The sequence below is a fragment of the Pseudopipra pipra genome, chromosome 5 (genome assembly GCF_036250125.1).
Source record: "Pseudopipra pipra isolate bDixPip1 chromosome 5, bDixPip1.hap1, whole genome shotgun sequence".
Classification (NCBI taxonomy): Eukaryota; Metazoa; Chordata; class Aves; order Passeriformes; family Pipridae; genus Pseudopipra; species Pseudopipra pipra.
In genome coordinates, this window is record NC_087553.1 from 3,255,544 (window position 1) to 3,280,232 (window position 24,689).

General features: G+C 39.4%; 2 protein-coding genes across 8 annotated transcripts in view; one reads left to right on the forward strand and one right to left on the reverse strand.

Annotated features, from left to right (window-relative positions):
- The window catches only part of ETFRF1 (electron transfer flavoprotein regulatory factor 1), a 7,593-nt gene extending 2,714 nt beyond the window's left edge, over positions 1 to 4,879 (forward strand). For all 3 annotated transcript variants that reach the window (XM_064654163.1, XM_064654164.1, XM_064654165.1), the window contains exon 4: positions 4,670 to 4,879. The gene's annotated coding sequence lies outside the window, so the exon portion shown is untranslated. The remainder of the gene's footprint in view (positions 1 to 4,669) is intronic.
- On the reverse strand, positions 1,410 to 24,460 carry KRAS (KRAS proto-oncogene, GTPase). 5 transcript variants are annotated; one of them, XM_064654162.1, is made up of 7 exons: positions 24,308 to 24,460; positions 23,143 to 23,266; positions 17,246 to 17,424; positions 15,598 to 15,757; positions 9,807 to 9,922; position 9,776; positions 1,410 to 4,985 (listed from the first exon to the last, which is right to left on the reverse strand). In XM_064654162.1, the coding sequence occupies exons 2-7, from the start codon at positions 23,251 to 23,253 to the stop codon at positions 4,869 to 4,871; spliced, it is 684 nt and encodes a 227-aa protein (XP_064510232.1). In that variant the 5' UTR covers positions 23,254 to 23,266; positions 24,308 to 24,460; the 3' UTR covers positions 1,410 to 4,868. The 5 variants fall into 5 exon arrangements, with proteins under 5 accessions (XP_064510232.1, XP_064510228.1, XP_064510230.1 ...); XM_064654158.1 differs by lacking the exon at position 9,776 and having other exon boundaries at positions 9,799 to 9,922; positions 24,308 to 24,459; XM_064654160.1 differs by lacking the exon at position 9,776 and having other exon boundaries at positions 9,799 to 9,922; positions 23,143 to 23,387; positions 24,308 to 24,416.
- Between the last annotated feature and the right edge of the window lie 229 nt (positions 24,461 to 24,689).

The following is a 24,689-nucleotide window of genomic DNA, read 5'->3' on the forward strand; positions in this document are numbered from 1 at the left end:
AGGCCTTGGCTCGACGCGCACAGACTTGTGCCAGATCTGATACTCTGTACATTGTAGGGTTGGTTGGTGTTTCCACCAACTAAACAACGCTGGAGATAGAAATAATCTTTGAAATATAGGTAAGGAATCACTGCAGCAGAGCTGTTGGCAGTAGCAAGTCATCACACTGTCACAAATAAGTATTTTAGGGTCACTTGAAGAACTGCTGACACAGGTTTAATATAAAAGTGTGACAAAGTCCACTGACAAAAGTCACTCTACTACTCACTAGATGGTTAAAGCACAGAGAACAAAAGGAAACTGAAGTCTAAAAGTAATCAATCTAAACCTAAAATCAACCAAAATTATCTATGTGGAGGTTGAGGATGGGAAAGGGTAAGAATAAAAGGAATAAGGGAGATCCTCCTGTGGAGTCACAATGTTCAGACTGGACCTCCTTGCCAGAATTAGCCCTGCACTTGATCAGTGGTTTAGGCCTAAACTTAAACTTAACAGCACTTGATTGATAGCTTGATTTAAACGATTTAACAAAAGGCTCCTACAGAATTTACTGTAAGCACGACAGTAACTCATAGGCCTATTTTATTTACAAATCCGAAGTACTTAAGAATCTAGGAGAGCAACATTCACAGTACATTTGCTGTAGGATATCCACACTCACACAGACCTAAAGGAGTATGTAGGAAGTATACACCTGTGAAAAATTCCCCTGGAATTCAGTGCCATTGCTCCTCCAATTGGAGAGTTCACTGGCTCTGGGAGGCCCCACTCAGAGGGAGGTGCTGGTGTGTTCCAGGAGAGCTCCGAGGGTCTGCTGCTTACAGATCCACAAGAGAGCTGGATTTAGTCACAGTAATTTTCCATCCTTTCTTTGAAAGCTTGATAACAGAAATGTTGCTCCACTTGGGATGTTTCCAAGGCTGGTTAAAAACCAGGAGCTCGCTAAGAGCTGGGAACAGTGTTCCTGGTAAGCTCGGGAGGAGCTCAGCCCAGGCACTCCTTAGCAAGGCCTAACGAGCATTGCTGAGATCACGCCTGAGGAGGAGGCAGTGGGAGGGATTCACTACCACACAAAATTCACTACACACACAAAATCCTGGAAGACAATTTAAAAAACGATGGCAGGGTACACTGCCTTGTGCAGTTCAGTTTCTAGTGCCACACCGATGTGAAAAACAGCCCTTGCACATCAAATGAGCTCCTCAGAAATAAAGATGCAGTTACACCTTCCCTGGGAGAGGCAGGGAACACCCAGGGGCAGGGACAGCAGCTTTGGGACAGGCAGCACCTGCAGAAATGCAAGACATAAAGGGAGAACAACTGCCAAACACACAGAGTTTGTGGAATGCACCATTACCGAGATGAGGCACCAAAATTCTTGCACAGAAAAAGGAAGCTGGGACAGAAACTCACAATAACTATTTTTTATTACATTACAATAAATAGGAGCAGTACAGTTTGACAAAAAAATGACAAATTCCAGATCACCTCACAGCACATACTCCTAAAAACATTAAAAATTTTAAAACAAACAGTGGTCTTTTTTTTTTTCCTTTTTTTTAACTTAATGTCTGTCATGACCAACATTCCGAGGTCACACAACCAAATTATGGAAAAACTGGATCACACTGCATATGTTCCACATCAAATAAAGCACAATGTACAAAATGTGCATGTTTCAGTTTACACTATACAAAAATAGTTAAAATACATTCCAGGTAAACATATTACATTAAGAAGTCATTCTAGTAAGAAGTTGGCACTCAAGAGGAAAAAGCAGAAGTATTTTCAACATGAAAACAACAAGACAGTGGAATAAAGAAATGTTAGGAAAGATTTACCATCTATGTAGCTTTATGTAAACTTGAGACAAAATGATTTGTTTTACAGTTTGATGGTCTTTGAAGGTAATAATTGTATTGCTTCATAGTATAGACAAGAGCAGAAGATTGTGTGTGTCAGTATTTACCCATTTCAGAGATCCTGTTACTGTGACCAAGTCCACACTTCTCAGTTAGCAAAAAAGTTTAGGGCAATGAAACTGGTCAGAATAATTGAATTTGGAGCAAACCAGTGATACAGGTGTTTAGCAGGGTTACATAAAGCTACCGTAAGAAGGTGTTACTCCCTGACACATGGCAGTTCCACGTGCTAACGTGGTCAGTGACTCACAGGGTCATTCAGTAGTTGCTCTCAGGACAGACAAGCACCCAGGGATGTTCTGGGAAAGCATCTCAGGTAGGGCAAGACAATAAGGAAGGGATCAACTTGTGCAAGCTGCAGTCCAACGTGCTTCACCAAATCGCAACAAATACTCAGACAAAACTGCACAACGGCAGCAAGGATGTGGTTTGGGGTTGGTTGTTGGTTTTTTTTTTTGTAAATAAGGGCTAATCTAAATGGATTTTGTACTAATTTAATCAGACTGGCAGCTACAGATCACATTTGCTGAACAAAACCCCAACACTAGCCTACATATAGCTTTATAGTAGAGCTATATAAATCCACATTTGATGAATAAGACATTTCAGCTACAATTTCCTAACAGTATTTAGTTAAATGAACGTCAGAATTTTAGACCAGCCCTAATTTTACATGCAGTGTGACTCAGTTACCAAAATTAAAGCAACCTTAAGATTACTTCCATTTGCTCAAGGCATACTGTCAACTTTTGCTACGTTCTCCGTGTATAGTCAAGAGTGTCTAAAATGTGCAAATAACTGTCTCCAACACATTTTAACCCTGGAAGCTCTGAAATACTTTGTGACATCAAGAATCTGTTCTTATTGGTCCTTACAATACAACATTAGGTTCTCCTGTTGCTGTTTTTCAGAATATTTCATTACCTACGTTTCACATCAAAGCTGAAAGGAGGGAAGGGGGTTTTGGTGAAGGGTGGGGAATGGGGGCACAGGCAGGGAAAGGCATGATTTCCCTCAGCCACATGGAAATTAAAGAACATACAGGATGTGTTCCCTGCCAGCTTTGCAGCTCTCCACCTCCAACAGTCACTCTGGGATTTTTTTTTGTAGAAGCAAGATAATACTTTTCTCAGGCAGCTGCACCTTTGGCATCACAGAAATGGTCCAAGTTACACAGTGCAATTTTTACATACCTGTGTAAAATTTCCATGGAATTGTTTAGGTGTACCTTAGGGCAATGCTGCTCTTCCCTGTTCCCAGCTTTCCAGTCCAGTGTCCTGAACTATCCTACTTCGACGTCTTGTGTCTTATTACTTGGGTACACCAGAGCCACATCTTCAAATGTTCCTCTGCAGCTGAGTTTGGCTACTATGAAGTGAACCTTCAGGGACCAAAGCTCTAATGGAACAAACAACTCCACATTTACAGTGAGACAACAGGAACTGGCAACACTGGGACTACTGGCTCGTGCTTCAGTGCAGAATAACTAGGCTACTGCAGTACCAAAAACTGAAAGCTCCTGCAAAAATCCTGCATTAATTCCAATCAGAAAACAAAACAAAAAAAAAAAGAAAAAAAAAAAAGGAGGGGGAAGGGAAAACAAAATCACAAGAGAACTTAATCACAGAGAAAGACAACATTAAAATCTTGGCCTAGCTTCATGATAGACACTGGAATGCCACTCACCAACCATTAAATCTGTGCAACAAAACTAGTACTTCACGGACATCACACAAACAACACTGACGCTGGAAACCATGCTGACAGTTTGTGCAAATTCCACACCATTTCTATGGAATAGTGGATTCCCAAATTATTTGCATGAAGCAGCTAAATTCAACTCATTCATTCACTCATTTGATGTTACCAGAATTTAAGATTTCTCCCCTATTTTGCACAAAACTTGGGCATCTGGAAATATTTAATGCCGCTCTTGGGGGGGGGGGGGGAATAATGGTTTTACTCCACTATATAATTTAGGATTAATTCTGATTTAATTCTTACGGTAAATTCTGGGTCCATGTATGAATTAACCTAAGAATTTGAATCAACTTATCTGTTAAGGCTTTTTAGTATTTCCTAGAGACACTAAGGGTGAAATCCTGCACCTACTGAACAAAGCTACTTAAAGGTTTGATGCTGGGGGGGATTTCACCTTGATCTTCAGACACAAAAAGTCAGTGAAGGTCTTAAAGCAATGCATTAACAAGAGCAAATCAACCTAATTAGAACTTTTACTTTTTCCATTGCCAGATGTGCATTGTCGTCTTTTTTTTACTTTTTTCTTTGTTTTTTTATAGAAAAAATAGAGTCTTTAAGGAGTGACCATGACAAATTGCAGTGAAACTTTTTTTTTCTGAAAGTTTTTATCTTTACATTCATTAAAGTTGATCTGAAATGCTACAAGACTAGATGCCTAGAAGCAAAATCTACAGGAAGACTATAAAGGCTTCTGGTCTCTCTCTATTGCAATAATCAGTCTAAAGTAAAGGAAAGGCTGAAATGAGAGTCTCTTGCTAACTAGTCCTTTTTCCCAACCGGATTTATAAACCCAACAAATTTATAGGGGATGTTAGAATGTGTAGAGCATCATTTCATTGTTTGCTTTGCACACAGAAGTTCACAATCAGTAAGAAAAACAGGAAGTTAGCAACTGTGCATGCACCAAAGAGTCCTAAGACAGTTCTCAGGTTTTTATGTGTGGTTTTTAATGTTTGTTTTCTGGTTTTTGTTTGTTTTTTTCACAGGCATTGCTAGTTCAAGAACCAACAGTCAAAGAATACTGGCACTTTTAAGAGGAATGAAGTTTCCACTGTCATTTAAAACAAGCATTCAGGTAAAGCTAACAGGATCATGAAGCAGAAAGTAAAGTAATGCTAAAACAAATGCTAATAATTTAGTGTAATGTACAAAATTACTTCAGTACTTCTTAAGGATAAATTGTATTTACATAATTATACACTTTGTCTTTGTCTTCTTTTTCTTCTTTTTACCATCTTTGCTCATCTTCTCTTTGTGTTTTCTGATTTCTCGGACTAACGTGTAGAAGGCATCATCAACACCCTGAAAAGATACAAACATGGACACATTAGGATCAGATCAACACTTACAGCCTGTGTCCACCTGTCCTGGCCAGGTGAAGTGGGTTCAATCAGCAGCTGTTTTGCTGCCTGCCATCCTTTGAACAATTAATCTTGACTACAGGCTGTTCCTCTCCTGAGTTCTGGGCGTAGGGCATCTTGCAGGTGAATTCCTGCTCAGGGCTTGAGCACAGGTCAAATTCCATTATTTTTGTGGTAAGGAAAGTACTATAGTGTGGACTGCCCTCTTCTCCATCTCAAAGAGGGCACATGTTGTCCCACCTCAAGCTAGAAAAGTTTAGTGTATATAGTGTGTATATAGATAGATAGTACCACACGTTTAGATTATATATTATCACAGAATCACAGAATGGTTTGGGTTGGAAGAGACCTTAAAGATCATCTCATTCCAACCCCCTGCCATGGGCAGGGACACCTTCCACTATCCCAGGTTGCTCAGAGCCCCATCCAACCTGGCCTTCAACACTTCCAGAGATAGGGCAGCCACAGCTTCTCTGGGCAACCTGTGCCAGGGCCTCCCCACCCTCACAGGGAAGTTGTGAAGCATCAGCTACTTTAGTTTATGCCTTAATAATCTCTATGGAGCTCTGAAAAGGAAATTCAAGTATTTGTACCAATAATTCAACACCAAAGACACAGTTATGGTTAATATGCATATTCAAATCATTTCTCAGGCACACTGATACAGTAATCACACCACAATTTTACAAATCTTTACATATGCGAATCAATCAAATCAATGCCATGTCCCAGTGATAAATAATGACCTGATCAATCAGTCTATTCAACCTGTATAGTTAAAGGCACGTGGAACACATTATCTCTGGTGCTGTATCATGAACAGTCACTGAAAATTTCCACGGCTCCAATACTTCAGCTACAGACACAAAAGCTAATGTTTGTTCATATGGAGTAGCTTTTCATTATTTTGGGGGCTAATTATAGCTGAAAAAATTGAACTGGTGAAAAGAGAGTAGTATATCCAAGAGCCTGATATGAACCATTATCAAGTACAATGTTATATAAAAACCTATTTACCTCCAACAATTTATGGCCTAGCTTTCAGGCTGCTTCAAATCCCAATAAATATTACCTTTAATAATTAAAGTAAAGCAGTCATAAAATCCTGAAGATAAAAAAATTCCTTGATTCTTTGCTGCCTTACTCCTTGTGATATCTTTTAGAGGGATCAGAAATAGCTGGATAATGTTACTGGATCTCAGCAGCCAAATGCACCACTGCAGAACTGGGTCTAGAAATTCAGCCCTACAACTGGCAGGCAGCTTCCTACCTCTTGTCAGCCAAATAGTTTCCCTTCAAGCTGCCAATAAAAATGAACGTTCTGTTTTACTCCTCTATGCCTACTTCAGTAAAGAACTGAAAGTGAACTCTGAAAAACACACAACAACAGAAGCCAGAAATCTCCTAATTCACTGTTTCAGCCAAACACCAAGTGGTGCTAAAATTTAATATGAGAAGTCCAAACAACAGTGAGGTGTTAGACAGCTTCACTCAAAAAGCAACACTTCCAGTATAAGCTAAATTTAATTAAATCTTTCAAGTTCATGAAACATTTACATGTAACTGATGTTCAAAGTCTTTGGCAGTCTATCTCCCAATATTAATAGCACCCTTTTTTATATTGCAAGACCTTGCAAATAACCTGTTCTACATTCTGAGGTATTACTGACCAATATAAGATGAATGCAGGTCATGTCCCCCATTAATCCTTTGAGAATTAAAAACGCCTGGTGTTATTTTACAGAGAGCTATTTGCTTATATCTTCAGCATTACTGCACAAAGTGAATATTTAGCAATATTCATGTAGGGAAATGTAGTTCAAAGTGATTCTAGTGCAGGTCTTGGTATTAAGAAGGAGGAGGACAGCACTAAGAATCAATCACAACAGAGAGAAGAATGGTTTCCTCCTTAGAACACAAGAATGGTATAAGAAAAACATTGCACAATGTTATTCTACATTTCCTTCCAGAACCACCACTCAGAACTGGCTTTCACTTGGTGTCTTCAGCTCGTTTGCTTTCAGTGGTGTCTTCAAATGAGACACACTTAAAAACTGCAAATTAAGTCTTCAAATGAGCAACCCTTCTTCCTCACTAAACTGGTTTTAAAATAAATGGAGAGAAAATAACTTGTACAAAGTAACATCCAGATATTATTATGGACCTTTAAACACATGACTTCATCATCAAGGTTGAAATTTTTATTCTACCAAGATGATGATCCTTCAAAGCACATGCTGCAAAACAGAATCACAGAATGGTTTGGGTTGGAAGGAACCTTAAAGATCAGCCAGTGATCTTCAGCGATCCTGTGGTGGGCAGGGACAGCTTTCCCTAGACCAGGCTGCAGAATTGACTCAGCTTTCATCCTGGCATTAACACCTTTGTAAATCACTAATTATTGATGATGTACTTAGTAGTCTGGCCCTGCCACAATTCACCTTCAATTCAGGTAATTAATCCAACATGACACACAAAACTACTGTTCAGAACACTTGTGAGTTAGAAGTGGAGAACTCGAGATCAAGTGAGGTCTTTCACTTCCCAGCCTGTCCATTAAATTTTAAATGTAAGGAGTGGATACTCTGTTTACAGAAGGTCCCTGAAGGCATCGATGGTGTGAGATCAAAGGCAGTCAAACCTTTCCAGGCAGCTCTTTGAGCAGGAAGGGGCTGCAGGCAGCTGACCTTCCTCCCCCTAACAATGGCGTTATTGTGTGCAAGCTTTTTGGAAAGTTAAGATGTACTGAATGAGTGCTTTAAATCCAGGCTCAGATTAGAAACTCACAATTCCCCATGCAGGCTCAGAACTAAACCCCACTGCCTCAATAAAGGTGCATTGAGAGAATTTGCTCCTGCCATTTGTTTTTCCAAAGGGCAACTAAGAAAGGCAAGGGGAATGAAAATGTCAGAACTGTTCCCACAGAACAGCCTGCTCCTGGCTACAGCTTTTCTTTGGAGCACTGCATGGTCCCATGACTGTGGAGAAGTCTGGAGATGTGCTTGTATGGTTACTATCTATAAGAACTATCAATAAGAAACACCAAATTCATAAAGAATTCAGAATTCCTTAATACCCCAGCCCCAAAAACAGACCCTTAAACAAGTCTTAAATTGTAGTTCTTTTTTGTAATTTTTTTATATAGAATACATACATACACACATGTATCAGTCATGAGGAAATTATTTGTACCCCTCTGTATTACTATGGAGAAATCACTTAATTACAATTTTAATCGAGAATCTAGACATTTTTAAATTCAAATCTAGAACTTTTGTAATTCAAACTCTCCACTATTAACTGCGCTCAAATCTGAATGACATTATCTGGATGTCTAATTTACACCCTGGAGAAACCAGTCTGCTTTTTATGTACAAACTTTGATGCTTTCAAGAAAGAGCTCTTTTGAGGATTTTACACTGAGTTACAGAACCTTCCTCTTGCTGGTTGAAAAATCACAGATGGAGAAAAAGATGTTCTGTACTTTCTGCTTTACTGTGTAACAGCCAAAGGAATGAAACTCTTGGAAAGCATCAGCTTAATGGCAACCTGGGTAGTCAAAGTTTTCAGTTACCTTGTAATTCAGTATATTACCAAGACTAATATAGCTAAGAAGGCATCCTGGAGGTAGCAAGAAGATAAAACAATCACAGAATACTCTGGAGTAAGAAGGAATCCACAAGGATCAGAGTCCAACTCTATTCCAAGAGGAGCAAAACACTGAACCATCCAATTTGATTATTCACAGAACACTGTTCTAAATGCCAGATTTCTTATTCCACTCAAATCTCCACTGAACTGCATCTGTACCATAATAATTTTGGATAACACTTTCTCCACCATAACTTCCTAAATACAGAGTTGCTGGAATGACTGTCTATACCACCTAGAGGATAAAGGCAAACATTTCCTTCCCTGAGCAGACTCTTGAGGTTCTGGAATCTTATATCCAAGACTGTTTTCTAAATAAGTAGAGGGAAAAAAAAACCCCAAAAACAAACACCACAAACTCAGCAATACTCACTGCTGACAAAAGATACAAGTCAAATTCCACTACATCACTGTATGAAAACACACCTTGAAAAGGGAATAGTTTTTCTTTTACACAATGGGAAATTTAGCCCTTACCCCCTTGTATGGGCTCTCAAAGAAAAGGTGAAACCTTATTTTTTCCAAATCTGCATCACTCAGGACATTACAGTTGACCAAAATAAAAGAAATGTATTTCTGGAAATGGTAAAAGTAAATTTTTTAAGCTGGGGAAAAAAACAAGGAAAAAATGGCATGGCATAAGGAAGGGCCTGAGAACTAGGAAAACCTGTACACCAGCCAGATATTTCTTGCTGGATTAGGAACCTCCTAATTCTGCATCTGAGAAGAACTGTATGATCTTCTCCCCTCAGTTCATCAACCTGAAGAATCAATCAGTATTCACTTGAACAGCATCTGCAATATATTTCTAATAAAACTTTTCCCCCTCAGCTTCTTCAGACTCAAACCCAGGTCTCCATGTCACAGATGGAGAATTCGATATATTGTGTTAATCCACTTATCAAAACCCCAGGAAACAAAGCAAATCCATATCACCTGGGTGTTTGCCAGGAATATTATTGAGGACACTGAGATCTGATTGATTTTATATCTTAAATTACATCATAATTAACCACAGAATGTCTGATTTGCACGGCACGATCAATCATTTTTATTTGGCAAGTGATTAGTTCCACTTACCCTGTTAACACTACAAAACTTACCCTGTCACATTACAAGGCATTTTTTAATTTTCATGCACCCTGGAGTCTTTTCTTCTTTGCTGATTTTTTTCACTCTGTACTGTCGGATCTCTCGCACCAATGTATAAAAAGCATCCTCCACTCTCTGCATTGTAAAACACAACTCCTTAAAAAACCACTTCATTAATAACTCAGACACGCTGGGACACCCGTGGAAGGGGGGAAAAAAATGCAACAAACCCATTGAAATGATGAGCTTTACTTGAGAGAAGTGTATGGATCTTTGTTTATGTATTCAAAATGCTGAGCTTGCTCATTTGCTGCTGGATAAATACTTTTTAATGCAAGCAGAGGAGACACATTATTGTGCATATCTATGCTTCAAGCTCCCCTTTTTTTCTGTGCACGGTAATACTTGGCCAAAAAAAGATTAAGACTTATTTTCTTCCATTGCATACCACACTGAAAATAATACTGCTTGTGTTATTGAATAATTTCCCATATTTCTGTGGCTATGAATGCATTTAGGAGGCACAAAACCTTATTAGATTGTTAACTGGGGGGTACTTAAGAAACACACACAGTTAACCACCTAACTTGCACTTCTTAGCCAAAGTGAGAACTTATTACTGTTTGTGAAAAGAAAAGTTAGCTTGTTTATGTTCTGGTTTTTATAAAAGAAGGCAGATTTTCTTCACAAAAATCTGTGTAACAAACTAACAAAGTATAGAAAAAGTCTCACAGGGTAATTTCCCAAGAGGTTACGAAGAAATAAAACTTCTAACTAACTTCTAATCTAAGGAAGATTCTAACTAATTTTCAACTGAAAAGTATAAAGACTGAAGATGTCTTTAACCAAATACAGTATATAGAGGTACAGCACCGACTTTAAAGTTATAATATCTGTTATTTTAAACTGTGCATAAATTGAAAAATTTAGATGAATCTGTGAAGATGTTCTTGTTGTTATAACAAGATGCAAAATGTTTTGCTGCAGCTTTTCAAGGGGAGAACAAGTGTCTCCTCTGCCTTTCTATCCATCTCACTACTTGTCTCCTCAATCAGATCAACAAGGTTCTTAATTTAATACAAACTCATCATCTGAAAATAAACCCAGAGCAGACTGATGATCGTGGAAAAGAGCACCACCATTTAAGCCCCCAAACTTTATTACTACCCAATGCACAATGTGGGCTTTTATTTGGCATACTCTCCCCAAATTATCTCTCCAATTCATCTTCATATTATGCAGCTAATAACAAAAACCAGCTACCATTTACTGCCACAGTCACTGCGTCATTTTGCATGACCTGGGTCATTCATGAAGAGTCATTCTTAACACACTGCTGCTCATCTGAGGGTTCTTCTGAACTACAAATTTGAAGATTTAAATTAATTAGATTTATTCAGTGGGTTGTATTTCTCTGTATGTACATAATGTGCCCTGTTAGGATGTGGATAAGTATGGACAAGGCGACAAGTCTCACATTCCAGGTCTGAGAGCCATTATTAAAAAAATGGCAAAACCCAAGTAAAGCTCATACTTTCATGTTTTTCTGGAAGGAATGGAAGTTTCTTCCTGAAGTGGAGACAGGAATCATTGATCAGCTGCTACGTGCCAAAGCACAGGCTACACAAGAATCAACGTTTTTGCACATCTACTGTTTTGCAGTAGAAATGTGTAATTTGATTATGGAGCTTTCACGTGAATAATTAGGTAACAATTCTTCAGTCAACATTTATTGCCATCTTTCCCATCACCAATATGAGCTGTAATTTGCTTTAGCAATGCAGAGAGATGGAGAGACACAGAGTGAGAAAAGAAATTGCTACTGCTACCACCACCAAGAACAGTCTGATGAAAAATCTGTACAGACACTTATTTGCTAATTCCATTAGCACAAGGTGACATTTTAGAGCCAGGTGCCAGCCTTGCAAACTTAGATCATTTTAATACCAGTTGCTTCTAAGATTCTTTAGTACATTTTCCTTTAGTGAGCAATGACCATGTATATAAAATAGATTAACCAGTTCTTTTAGCTGTCAGAACTAGAAGCAAAAATACCCCTTGGCAGTTATTAAAAACTTACAGCCCAAAGAACCCATGACCTTGAGGCAACATTTTCAAGATGCTTCTGACTCCTGAATGACAGCCAAACACTCGATTTAAAATATGACTATGTGCAAAGAAAGGCTGTTTCAAATACAGATCAAAGTACAAACATGAATTTTCACATGTTCTGCTTCTCTAAGCAGCACTTAAAAGGAACTACTAGAAGTTAACCTTGACACCTCAAAAGTGTCCTGTGCCCACCTTTATACCCTTTATCACAGGTGGGTCTTCTAAAAGCAACTGTTGGACAAATAAAATTAAAATGATCCATTCTGCACGTGTCTTTGTGCTGCAGACCTTTATATTTACATGAGATAAATAACAACCTGGTTTCCTCGGCATCCTGGAGTCACTCACAAGCTGGAGGCCAGAATATGTGTCACCATTACCAAAACTTTTCCCTTCCTTGGGGCCTTGTTTCTGGGAAGGATTTAAGCTTTTTCAGGAAAGCTGAACCTCACATGAGACAAGTGACATGAAAAAACTGAACCCACAGAGTCAAGTGTGACTGAGTTAAAACTGATTGAAAACAAAGTTTTAAGATGAAACCTGCACCCAGGAACTCAATTAAAAATGGCTTGGTGTGAAACATGTCATTAAACAGATAAGGCAAATCCCTACAAAATGGTTCAAGCAAAGCAAGTTACCAGTTATCCCTGAATTTTAGCTGAGATGTAGGAATGAATTTCTGCAAATACTGCCCCTGTTACTTCATCAAACCAGACACAGGTTCTCAACTTCCTTTAATCACAAGGTTGTGGCCTAACCCATTGTACACCAGACAGCTGAAATAACTCAAATTCTTTTTTAACAGCATCCTTGTGATTTAGGTCAACTTCTTCATTACACACTTCAAAAGTGTGTTTAAGTCCACATTCTCGACCACAAGACATAATGCTTTGGCAAACCCTTTACTATGCTTACAATAATGTCATTTCTCTGCTTTTCCTTTGAATTCAACACCAGCGGGAAAGTTGAAGTGTTCCAAGGGAAACAAAGTCCCACAGTCTTGCTGCCTTACAAACCCTCCAGTATTGCCATGTGTTTATATTCAGAAACAGGACTGTCACTCTTTTTCATAAATTACATTATATTCATTTCAGTCAGTGGACTAACTAAAGAAATTAATAATCTATAGCCCTGTAGCCAAGCTGTAGGATCCACTAGGCCGATGTTTCACTGATGAACTCAATGATTTACATGAAAATTCACACAGGTATTTGGTGTAAAACACAAATCTTTTTGCAGTAAATTAAAGTCTGCATCTTTATTGTCAGAACCAAACACACACACTAACTTTTAGAACAGCTTATCTGTGCACTTCATTTCTGTGCTTTTCTCTTTCCTATTTCTGACCTTGCCTATGAATTTCTGAAGATCTTAAAAACTGACTAAGTCGGAACTGAGCCCTCATTCTGCGTGAGCATACAATGCCTTCAGATTTTTACTTATATTCAGTTTTAGACAAAGACTGAACAAAACTATATTTCATGGGCCACATGCAGCTCACACCATGGATTGAATCCTCTAATGTAAAACTGCTTTGGAAGAACATGTGTGTGTTTTTATATATATATATATTTATATATATATATTATTTCTTTTACCTATGACAATGTGACTGAAAAATTATATGTACATGTAGTGTATACACACACACACACACACACATATATAATCACATACACTAATATTTAGATGATCTTGCTATAATTAAAGATCAGGTTCTTCTTCCAATTCCCTTTTGTCTTCTCAAAAATATTTTATTAACACAGCATGTTATGAAGCAGTTTCATAATAAAACATATTATGAAGAGCACTGGGGAAGAACCAGCAGCCAGTGGTGCCAACTTTTAGAAGCCAAGATGCCCAAAAGAGGCTGTTGGGCATCTTTATTTTAAAATATCCATAAGATGCCTTTAGGGGCTCCTTATCTGTAGAGCGTGTAAAGCTGAGCTTTGAAAAAACAAAAGCCAACAGTCAGATTTTTCCCACAGCATTTCAACTGGCACCTCAAGAAATATAAAATCACAGATAAAAGTGAAATTACAGGATGACAGTTCATGTCTGACTGATCTCGTGTCCTCTGAAACAAGTACAAACCTCTGTCAGACCTCTTGGAAGTCTGAAACACTAAAGAGCATGTGCTGCTTTATGTAAAAACCAGATTATAATGCTGAACAGGAGAGGTGATTTTTGAGCCTGTGATTTTTTACTGGCCAGGCATGGTGGGGCTGCTTGTAAGAGTAAATGCAAGTGGGGTGGGGAGAAGGAAATCTTGAAAAATACACCATCCTGTCAACATACTTTTAATAAAAGTGGCTATGCCAAAAGATTATTTCCCCAAAGCCTGACGGTCTATAAAACAGACAGAACAAAGTAAAGTCTAGCTGTTAATACAGAAATTCCATTATTTCAAGCCTCAAATGTAATTTCAGAGTTATTTTTTTACCCTTCCATCTTCATGCCAGACACTAACACAGGACCTTCCAAATAAGGACACTGTAATTATTCAGTCCACTTATATATCATTCTTCAGGACACTTTTGTGGCCTTATTTATTCTCAGCCAATAAAGTTCTGTACTTCTGCCTTGGTTTTTTTTAATTCTACCTAACAGAGACTTCCTCTGTTGCCAAAAGTTAGAGTTCCTTTGTAAGGTTTTACTAATTAGTCCAAGTTTCAACTTGTCAAAAAACTTGGGTGCGTATAGCAAATTTGCACTAATAAAATATTCACTTCTCAGATCCAAAAATAACTTAAGATACTGTCTATGAGGACATTCTGCCAAGTGATGTAGCTGAACCTGATTAGCAATTGCACTGAGCAGTTGCTTAAACTGCAGCATTCTGCTCTTATTTTCTGCTACACCTGATTCCTGACTCTGAGCTTGCACATAACACCTCTGATTATGCAGAGAGCACGAGCTACTTGGCCACTCAGGCCTCATCTAATATGTCCTGATAGTAAATCTTTACACTCTTAAAAGAAAAACCACATATCAGCATTTGCTTTCTTCCAGAAGTACTGAACCAGTTCCATCTCTATCTGCTTAGTTTCTTTTCTCCTGAGTGCACAGAGATACCACCTTTGTCCTCACAAACCCTGACAGCACTGAAAGGACCAGTTTATTGTACCAGAGGGGTACAATGAACCAACAGTGAGCTCTGAAGTCTTGGGAAAATATTGGTTTACACAAACAATTAATCCAGTAATTTAAAAAAAAAGCCTTATGGTCAATTGCTTAGCTATAAAAAGGTATATCAAGCATATCTAATCATAGAATCAATGCCTCATGGAAAAACTCCTTTTGTTATTAATGAGAACACTTAAACCAGAATAAACTAATTAGCTGTTTGTCTGTTTAATCCTCTTGCTGAGGAAAAAAAAAGCATTTCACCTCTGAGCAGAAGTGCTTTTCTTCTGTTAAAACCTACCAGAACACTCAGAATGCTGCAACCACCCGAGAGAGGAGAGCAATAGCAGGTCAGGTCTGACTCTGAGCTTGAGCAGTTGAAGCCAATCACTCATCAATAAACAATTACCAGCTGACAGAAAGAAGAGACACCACAAGGATTTCCAATCTGGAGAAATATATCCATTGACATGACCATGCAATTGTCAAAGAGAATTGCCTAGAGAATAATTAACATGATGGTAATTCAGATGACAGCTCTGCTTTTGCATCTGGCAAGTTTTGACCTTTACCTGTCTTGTCTTTGCTGATGTTTCAATGAAAGGAATTCCATAACTTCTTGCTAAATCCTGAGCTTGTTTTGTGTCTACTGTTCTGGAAGGCAAATCACATTTGTTTCCTACTAGCACCATGGGGACATCTTCAGAGTCTTTAACTCTCTTTATTTGTTCCCTAAAAAGAAAAAAAAAAAGACAGATTGTATTTAACAGGTATTAGTATTAATGGTTTATATGGCCAATTTTAAAACAATTAAAAAAATTAAACTGACAAATTCCATAATCATTTTTTATGTCCATTTATTACACATACACTATTAGAAGCCACTAAAAAATAAATTGACTACTCAGGTCACTATCAAGTTTATCATTCTTCTAAAAAAGGAAAAAAAAAAAGAGGTTGACATTTTGCAAACTACTACAGATTCTGTAGGTTTTTTTCATTTTTATTTTTTGAAGTTTTTAAGAGCTACTTCCAGAACTAGCCTAAGAAGTTCTGGTATAAACCTTACTACTTATCTCTCATACTCAGCACTCACAATACTCAATTTGTCTGCCAAGATAAAACACTACCAGAAGCTCTATGCCCATTATCTTGATTTTGGTTTGGTTTGGGGGGGGAGGGAGTTGTGACTGGTCTTTCTTTTCAATTAAAGACAGCCTTACAAAGTCTGCGTTTAGACAGGTGTTTTTAAAGTTTGAATTCCACTGGTCTGGCTCTCTACAAAAAGAGATTTGGTAAGAGAGTCCTTTCAACCACTAGTTAGAAAGCATCTTGAAATACTAGTTAGATGTACTTCTCAAGAATCTCCAATAAAAATCGCTTATTTCATTACTTTTGCCTTCCCATCTATGTTGCCTTTTTCCCTTCTTCCTCTACAACCAGAGGAAACGCATTTGTAATGTTATTATAAATGCCTGACTATGAATAGCTTAACATTAAATGTTTGGGACTTTGATGCTGCTAAACTCAGTGATCTTTGGTGGGATTTGCATTGCCTTCTACCAGCATACCCCAGGAAAATTCAGGATAATAGTAGGCTACTAAGTTGTAAGTGATCTGGGATGGCAATCACCAGAGATTGCTTCTACCTCTGTGTTAGTGTAGTTGACAAGAAAGTGTGAGTTGATATTTTTCACTGATTATTTTAAAAAAGAGAAGATAAAGGAACTAATAACAGGTTGGGGTTTAGCTCATTCTGAAGCTGATTTTGTGCGTCTGCCCTTCTTAGATGTCAGGGCTCACACAGGTTCCTCCTCTAATAACATTCCCAGGTACTTCCCTCTCCAGCCCAAAACAAAAGCAGTGACTGACACCATTGTCTGTACAATTCCTACTGCTTCAGTTTTTCCATCTTAGCAAACAACTTCACCTGTGGAATGGGCAGAATTTACCTTTATGTAAGTCTTCACTAGCAATACTGAAGTCACATTAGTTCATACCAGAAGAGCTTCCAGTATTTTGCCTGCCTAAGTTGCAAACAAGGCAGATTTTCAGACTACCCAAAATTCCAGGTAAAAAAAAAATGCACGAATAAGTTGCAATATTGCCAATTTGCAAGTTTTCCCTTAAATGCTATTTCATAAGAGATTATCTAGTGGAATAACAAGCACCATATCCACCCAGCACAAGAGCTGGTCAATCATTTTTGCACATACACACCTATAATGGTGAATATCTTCAAAAGACTTTGTATTGTTTATAGCAAACACACATAGGAAGCCTTCCCCTGTTCTCATATATTGGTCCCTCATTGCACTGTATTCTTCTTGACCTGCTGTATCCAGAATATCCAAGAGACAGGTTTCTCCATCAATTACTACTTGCTTCCTATAGGAATCCTAAGAAAAGAAAAAAAATACACCTTGATTAAACACAAACAAATAAGATTTCAAACACCAGTAGCTATGGAGATATTAAAATCATTTACTAGTAATAAGAATGACTGAAAACACTTAAAAGTCAACTTTAGAGATGGGCAAATAGGAAAAGTGTCTCATATTTAGGTGTATGCAGAAATCCACAGGTGGAAAGAGCACTGAAAGGATATGTTCTTGTTTGTATCCCAAATGTTCTCCAAGCAACAGTGCACCTGTACACACACACACACACAAAGGGAAGTGTTCTCATTTCTTATTTTGCACAAAAAGAACAAACTGGATCCAGACCAAAAGCATCTCCCCTTTTGTTTCTGTTAATAGAAGAATGGAAGATGCTTCATATCCTGATTTTAAAAGGCTGGACTGTGTTTAAGCTCACTCAATTTATCAAATTTTTTTTTAACTCAAATTTGGCCTTCATTCTATAGGTGTTTACAAAATCATTGTGCTACAACAATGCACAAAATAATAAACCAGAAAGAATACACAAGAGCAAGGCAACTCCAAAAATCCATGCCACTTAAAAAGCTGTGCAAAATAAAAACCCTTCAGTGTTTGCGACAGGAAATCTGTTTTGTATTCCTAAGCAGGTGTATATAATGATATTTTTTATTAAGTTACCAAAGCTGAGTTGGTATATTTGAAGTTCAAGCTTTTTAGCCAAGACAGAGTCACATAAAAGCCCCAATGGGTTGGTTCATAGAGATGTCAGAACAAATTATTTCAGTGCTATCAAATCAAAGCTTTCAGGTCACTGATTCAAGTGGCTGAATTCTGTACAAAGTCCCAACAAGTGGATATTAATGTCTATTTGAGTGCTAGGCTTCAAGAGTACATAGCTTTAGTGATAAAGACATTGCCCAATAACTTCTATAATTTAAATAAAACCAGGGCAATAAGCTTTAAAAACACATCATCAAACAGCCCCATGAATTATTCTCATTAAACTTGTAACAAAAAACAAGTATGAACACAAAATCTTGGTATCAGTTTTCAGATTCCTTAGCTAGAGATTAACACAGTATTGCTGCTGTTTTTTTGAACACCACACAGGAGTGAACCCAAGCTACTGGGGAGGGAAGTAAAGATTTAACACTGCAATTCCAGCCAGCTTCAAGATGAGTTCAGAATTATCTTCCTTCCTTTGGACCCATCTTAGGGCACAGTACACCCACCCCTGGGCACTTTCTATCTATCTGTGTTTTTACACAAGGCTCTCTCCTTCCCTGTTGCTCATGCTGAGAAGCAAGCAGGAGATAATTGTATAGAATCAGTATCTTAAACTAAACAAACTCTGTAATCTCACATTTACCTCGAGCCTGGGTGACAGTTAACAGTATCAGGTAAAACAATATTGATTGTTTGCCTTAAAGGAAAAAAAGTTTACCTCCAACATGATTTTGGAACTATTTATTTTGCAGAAGTGCAAACTCAGTGTTCAAGTAAGAAGCAGGTAACTTGCTTTAGAAACATACATAAGCCATGTTGATACAGCTGAGACAAATGTACAAGCTCCAAGATGTTTTAAAATAAGGTCAGTATTCTATCTCACTGCTTAAAGGGAAAAAAAAAAACAACCCAAACATAAAAAACCAAACCCAAAGGATGAATCTTCATTCCAAGTCACTTATATTCAACAGTAGATCCCTCGTGTCCCTGGATACCTTTATCACAGTTCACAGTGAAGTCCTAGTAGAACTTCTATCTTTATACCAGACAGATTTACAAAGCCTTCATTTTCTCTTCTTGCCATTTGACTGCTAGTTTAAAAATATGAAAAGCAGTTCTTGAAAAGCCTGTACTATTCCTTTCCATCTCAGCACTTCAAAGGGAAAGAAATTCCCCTCAACTGAGCTCTAAACAAAAGCTTTAAGTAATTTTCGTCAACGAAAATCATTTTTTAAGACAGAAGAAAAATCACTTTAAAAACTGCTGGCTTTAGCATGTCTACTATGTTAGCAGTAGCAGCAAAGATGCACCTGGATAAAGCAGTATTGTGAGATGCTAAGTTGTTTTGCCACTTCTAGGGAGAAAACTTTGTCACTACCTAGAAAGGGGATTTGAGGCAGAAGGAAAAGAGAGAAAATTCAAGCTTATTATTTCCTTCCAGGCTACTGAAATTATAAATATTTTGCTTTTTTGCCTTTTTTCCCTCCTCCCCCTTGCAAAACACCAAACCTGAAATGACATTAAGACTACTAAGTAAAAACAAAATGCAAACTAAAATTTAATTCATAAGTTGTACCAACTCCAAATTTGAAGTTGCAATTTGACAAACCTGACATAACTGTGTAATTTTTTTAATATCATTGATCACTTAACCTGCTTTTACTGGCCTTACACAAGCCATAAAAACCAGCATGAATTATGTTAAAGGAGTAGTAATTCCATCTGTTCACAAGCACTGGTAAGAAAACGTGATATGAAATCTCAGCTCTACTCTACATACGGAATTTAGCTTAAAAAACCCCTCTGCTTAATAAATCCCATCTAGGCAAGTAAATATTATTTGGTAAAAAATCCATTATACCAGCGATTTCTTGTTAAAATATCACAGCTACTCAGACTAAAGCTACTGGTGGGAGTTTCACAAGTGCACAGGTCATTTAAGAACACGGACTTAAATATCAGTATTCCTAAATCAGCAGAGGGATTTTTGCTAATCCAATTTTAAAACCCCTGACAAGCAACTGGGAAAGCTGCTCTTTCTCTGGGACGTTTAAAAGATAACAGATTTTTAGCCCTAAAACACGCTGAAGCTGTGAAAGACATAAAAATTAAATGAATTTGAATTGCATTATCACAAGATTTAACAAGTCTCGGCCGGTAGAGGGCACTGGCCCAACTGCTCTGTGCAGATTTCCAAGGGTTACTGCACACAGAATTTAAAATAAAACACTTAAAATCGCCTGGCTGTAAATCCATGCTCGGAGACCTACTTCGAGAAAGGTATGAAACTGTGAAACACAGAGATTTGAGTAACTGTAGCCACCCAAACACTCATTTTAATTCCTCCCCCTGCCCTGCCATCTGCTAAGCTGGGAGGTAAGTAAATAAAATACTCAAGCAGGCCATGAAACTTGACATTTTCCAAGCAGGTTATTTGTTGAACCATCAGGTCTATTCCACTGAAAACAGCAGCATCAAGGACACTGTAAAGGCAACCAGTATCTTTTTCCTCTCTTCACAGCACCAGAATACCAGAAGTATGGAGTTTCAGTCTGTTAATCACAGGAAAGATTTAGAATTATTCAATAACTCTGTAGTGATGGAATAGATCATAACACTAAACTCTATTCTCTGACTACCCCAAAATATTTAGCTGGATGATCTGTGAGGGAAAATCAGTATTTTGCTGTATGGCAATGAAAGAAACAGTATTAAGTGACAAACAATAGCAGTGACACTGCTAAACTATCTGAACTGTTGCTATTTACAAATCAAGGCAATTTTAGTCTTATTTCCTCATACTGCATGATAACCACTCCACACCTATTGTTCTTTAACCAGCCCCTACCACCACATCTACAAAGGAACCACCACCACACAGCCCTTCTCTGCTGAGTGGGATTCTGCCCAGGCATGGACTGAGGCATTTAAACCCAATCTTTTTTTTTTTATCTGCTACTCTAAATCAGACCCCACTCTTATTATTACTGAATTATTGCTTACCTACATGATTACAGCACTGTGAGTACACACAAGGTGATTTACCACATGAGTAGGAGGATAAATCTCCATCCTCAAGGCCTCAGAATTTAGAAGATAAAACCAGTAAATAGCAGACAAGAACTTGTAAGGGTAGAATATTAATACTGTTGCATGTGACAAGTTGTAAATGCTGGTGTAAACCCCATTAGGTTAATTAATAACAAATTAATTTAGTATTGATTCTGGACCACAGCACAGTCATCCTGCACATTGCTGAATTTGTGGCTGCCCCATCTCTGGAAGTGTTCAAGGCCAGGCTGGATGGGGATCTGAGCAACCTGGGATAGTGGAATGTGTCCTGTTCATGGCATGAGGCTGGAACTGGATGATCTTTAAGGTCTTTTCCAACTCAGGCTATCCTATGATTCTATGAACAAAGGAGACAGTTCTGGGATTTTTAAGTTCATTCTATAATGAACTGTATTTTCATGTTATTATTTTGCATTAAAATGCATTTGTTGTTCCTCAAAACACTCAGCTTGTTGAGTAGCAAAATCCCCCAAGTGATTTAGGAATACTGACATTTAGGTTCCCGTGTTCCTGAATTGTTTACAGTCACAACTTGTAAGACAGAACCTCCACAGCACTTGCTGTGGTGCCTAAACACACCTCTAACCTAAGAGAAACCCAGATAATTGGGAACAAGCACCAAGGACCAACATCCTCCAAAGTTCCTTTCGCAGGAAAAGTAAAATCCCCATTTTGCTTGTTCCTCTCAATAGATTTCGTGTGTTTTCTGGTTTTTAAGAGTGTTTTGGGTGGCTGTTGTTTTGAGATTTCACTCTTAGCAATTGAAAAAGAGCTGCTCTCCTGGTATAAGTCAAACACTCTTCTCTCCACAGGTCTAGTCACAAAATCTTCTGCAAGTATGATATTATTTAGCCATGCAACAGAGAGACAAGGAGACACAAAGGCACATTTAAGGTAACCTCAAACCAACACAACTCTTATTTGGGGCACTTTAAATCAGGCCTTCACTAAACACATCTTTCTACACCTCAGGGCACTGTCTCCTTTCACTTGTGCCTACCTGAAAGTCACTACTTGGGCACTTCCCAAGTCTCCATTTTAAGCCCAGATTTAAACCCTTGTGATTCCTTCAAGTGAGTTTGGAAGTGCCTCACTGTATAAACAGACAAATGAAGTCACAGGCTGCAGAGCCTCAGTGCTGGGAACATAAAATCTTGGGTAAATTATGGTGTCATTTCTCCTTTTATAGAGTCTGAGGTTATTAAATGCAATGATCCACAGGAGATGTTAGACAACGCCAGTATTTTTCTTATATTTAAAAGGCAGAGCTTGTTTGCTCATTAAAAAGCTTTAAAATAGCACAACTTTTAAAGCTTAAATACAATTTCAAACTCTGAGGTACTATGCTGTGTATTTCAAAGAATCCACTACAGCAGCTATCTTAGAACAATTTTTCTAGATACAGAAATGTGCACTGGTGTGTATCAGAAAAGAAAAAAATTAAGACAGGCCCTGGCTTTTGCTTCATTCACCATAACATTCCAGGACACATTTCTCACTCTTCCACTGAGAAATGAGAAAGACTGGCACATACATTTCAGGATTAAAAGGTTTTCCTTCTCATCAAAGAAAAAAAAAGTCACATTTAAGAGGCTGCTCAAAGCCACTAAGTGTTTTGCCAAGCATTTGCAAATGAGCTTGGCAAACACCTTGTCACTGAGATCCTAAACACGTGCATCCAAACTGTCCAAGCAAACATGGCAATTAACACCACACTTTCAATGAATCCAAATTGTTAATTTTTTTACTGCAGCTGTTGCTCCACAGCCAGAAGCAGCACAGCAATTTCTTCTCCAACGCTGGTGCGGTGCAGACCATTATCTTTGAGCTCTTTAGATTATAAAGCCTTGTTCTTGTGGTTGAAGTGTCCAAAAGCAAACAACCACCATTATTACTGATAATCCCTCTCCACAAAAAGTACGAGATGAAATTGTTTACCTCTATTGTGGGGTCGTACTCATCCACAAAGTGGTTCTGGATTAGCTGTATTGTCAAGGCGCTCTTCCCTACACCACCAGCTCCAACCACAACAAGTTTATATTCTGTCATTTTTTTAGCAGACCTGACGACAAAGAAACCAACATTAAAGCAGAGCCGGGCTCCCACTAACGAGGATGCTGCCGGTGCGTTCTCATCCAGCCTCGAGTTCCTCCCACTATTTACAGCGGGAAGCAGCTCCCTCCCTGGAAGACAAGACAAAAAAGGAGGATGAGGGAATTCTCAAACGTTATATATACAGGGAGTGCAGCGCGGGGGCTCGGCTGGGAGGCAGCGATTACGAAGGGATTAAAAAAACCAAACCACTAAATAAGTGAAAAATACACTAAATAAGTAAAAAAAATACAGCAGTTGAGTAAAAAATACATAAGATGAGTGAAAAATACAGCAATTGAGTAAAAAATGCACCAAATGAATAAAAAGTACGCTAAATAAGTAATATATACACTAAATAAGTAAAAAATACACTAAATTCTGGGAAAGGTCGAGGAGTATCCCGTGCCGGGATAAACTGGTTCAAGGATTTGGTTCCCTCCGGTGGCTCCGGGAGCCCGCCCGGGTTTTTAAGGAGCGTCCCGGAGCCCCTCGGGATGAGCCTCCCAGCCGGGAATGCGCCTCCTGTGCCGGGATAAGGGGCCGGGAGAGCAGGGCTTGATCCTGCCGGCTCCCCCCCACACTTTGGGGCGGTGTTCCCTTTTAATTCCTAATTCCCGGGCTCGCCCAGCAGCGGGACCCCCGCGGCGCCCCCCGCCCGAACTTTCCTGCTTGGAGGGTTTGGGAGAAAGGGGAGGGGGGGGGAAATATATATATAAATATAGGAGGGATAAGGGAGGGGTGGAAGGGGGGGTTCGCTCGGCGTGGCCACCGGGTCCCGCAGGGCGTTGGCCACCTGTCCCCTCCCGCCGGGAAGCACCGGGAATGCGGCTCCAGGGGATGCCGGCCAAGGAGGGGGGGGAGAATGGGGCAGGGCGAGGAAGAGGGACGGGATGAGGAAGGGAAGGGGGGTGAGAGGAGGGGGCTGCGCTTCCTCGGAAGGGAAAGCGGGGAAGGAAAGAAGGAAGGGAGAGGGTCGCCGCGGCTCGGCGCGGCGGGGGTAAGGCGGTACCTGTGTGGCGGTGCCGCGGGAGCTGCCGGAGCCCGCCGTGCCCGCCCGGCGCCCCTTCTCCCGCTGTCCCTTCCCGCTCCGCGCCCCTTCCCGTCCCTTCCCGTCCCGGTGCGAAATGGCGGGGGACGGGCAGGGCTGGGCGGCGCTGCCCGCCGAGCAGAGCGCCGAGCGACCGATGGGCGCCCGCGATCGATGCGCTCCGCGCTCCCCCGCCCCTGGCCGCGGAGGCGGCACCTCCCTCCCCGCCTGCGGAGCGGAAGGACACGGGTTCGAGACCGCCCACGGGACATTCCCGTGTCCAGAGTGGAATCCTCGGGATGAGACACACACGGAGATCCCGGAGCGGATCCAGCGGACAGAGATGATGAAGGGACTGGAAAGG

Bases quoted from the DNA above. Each gene is read 5' to 3' on its own strand.
- KRAS (XM_064654162.1), bottom strand. From the start codon at position 23,253: ATGACAGAATATAAACTTGTTGTGGTTGGAGCTGGTGGTGTAGGGAAG. The intron at 15,758-17,245 runs GTGTGTATGTGC...TTTTCTTTTTAG, and splicing joins GAAGATATTCACCATTATAG to GGAACAAATAAAGAGAGTTA. The intron at 9,923-15,597 runs GTAAAGGTCAAA...TTTACAATGCAG, and splicing joins CATCAGCAAAGACAAGACAG to AGAGTGGAGGATGCTTTTTA.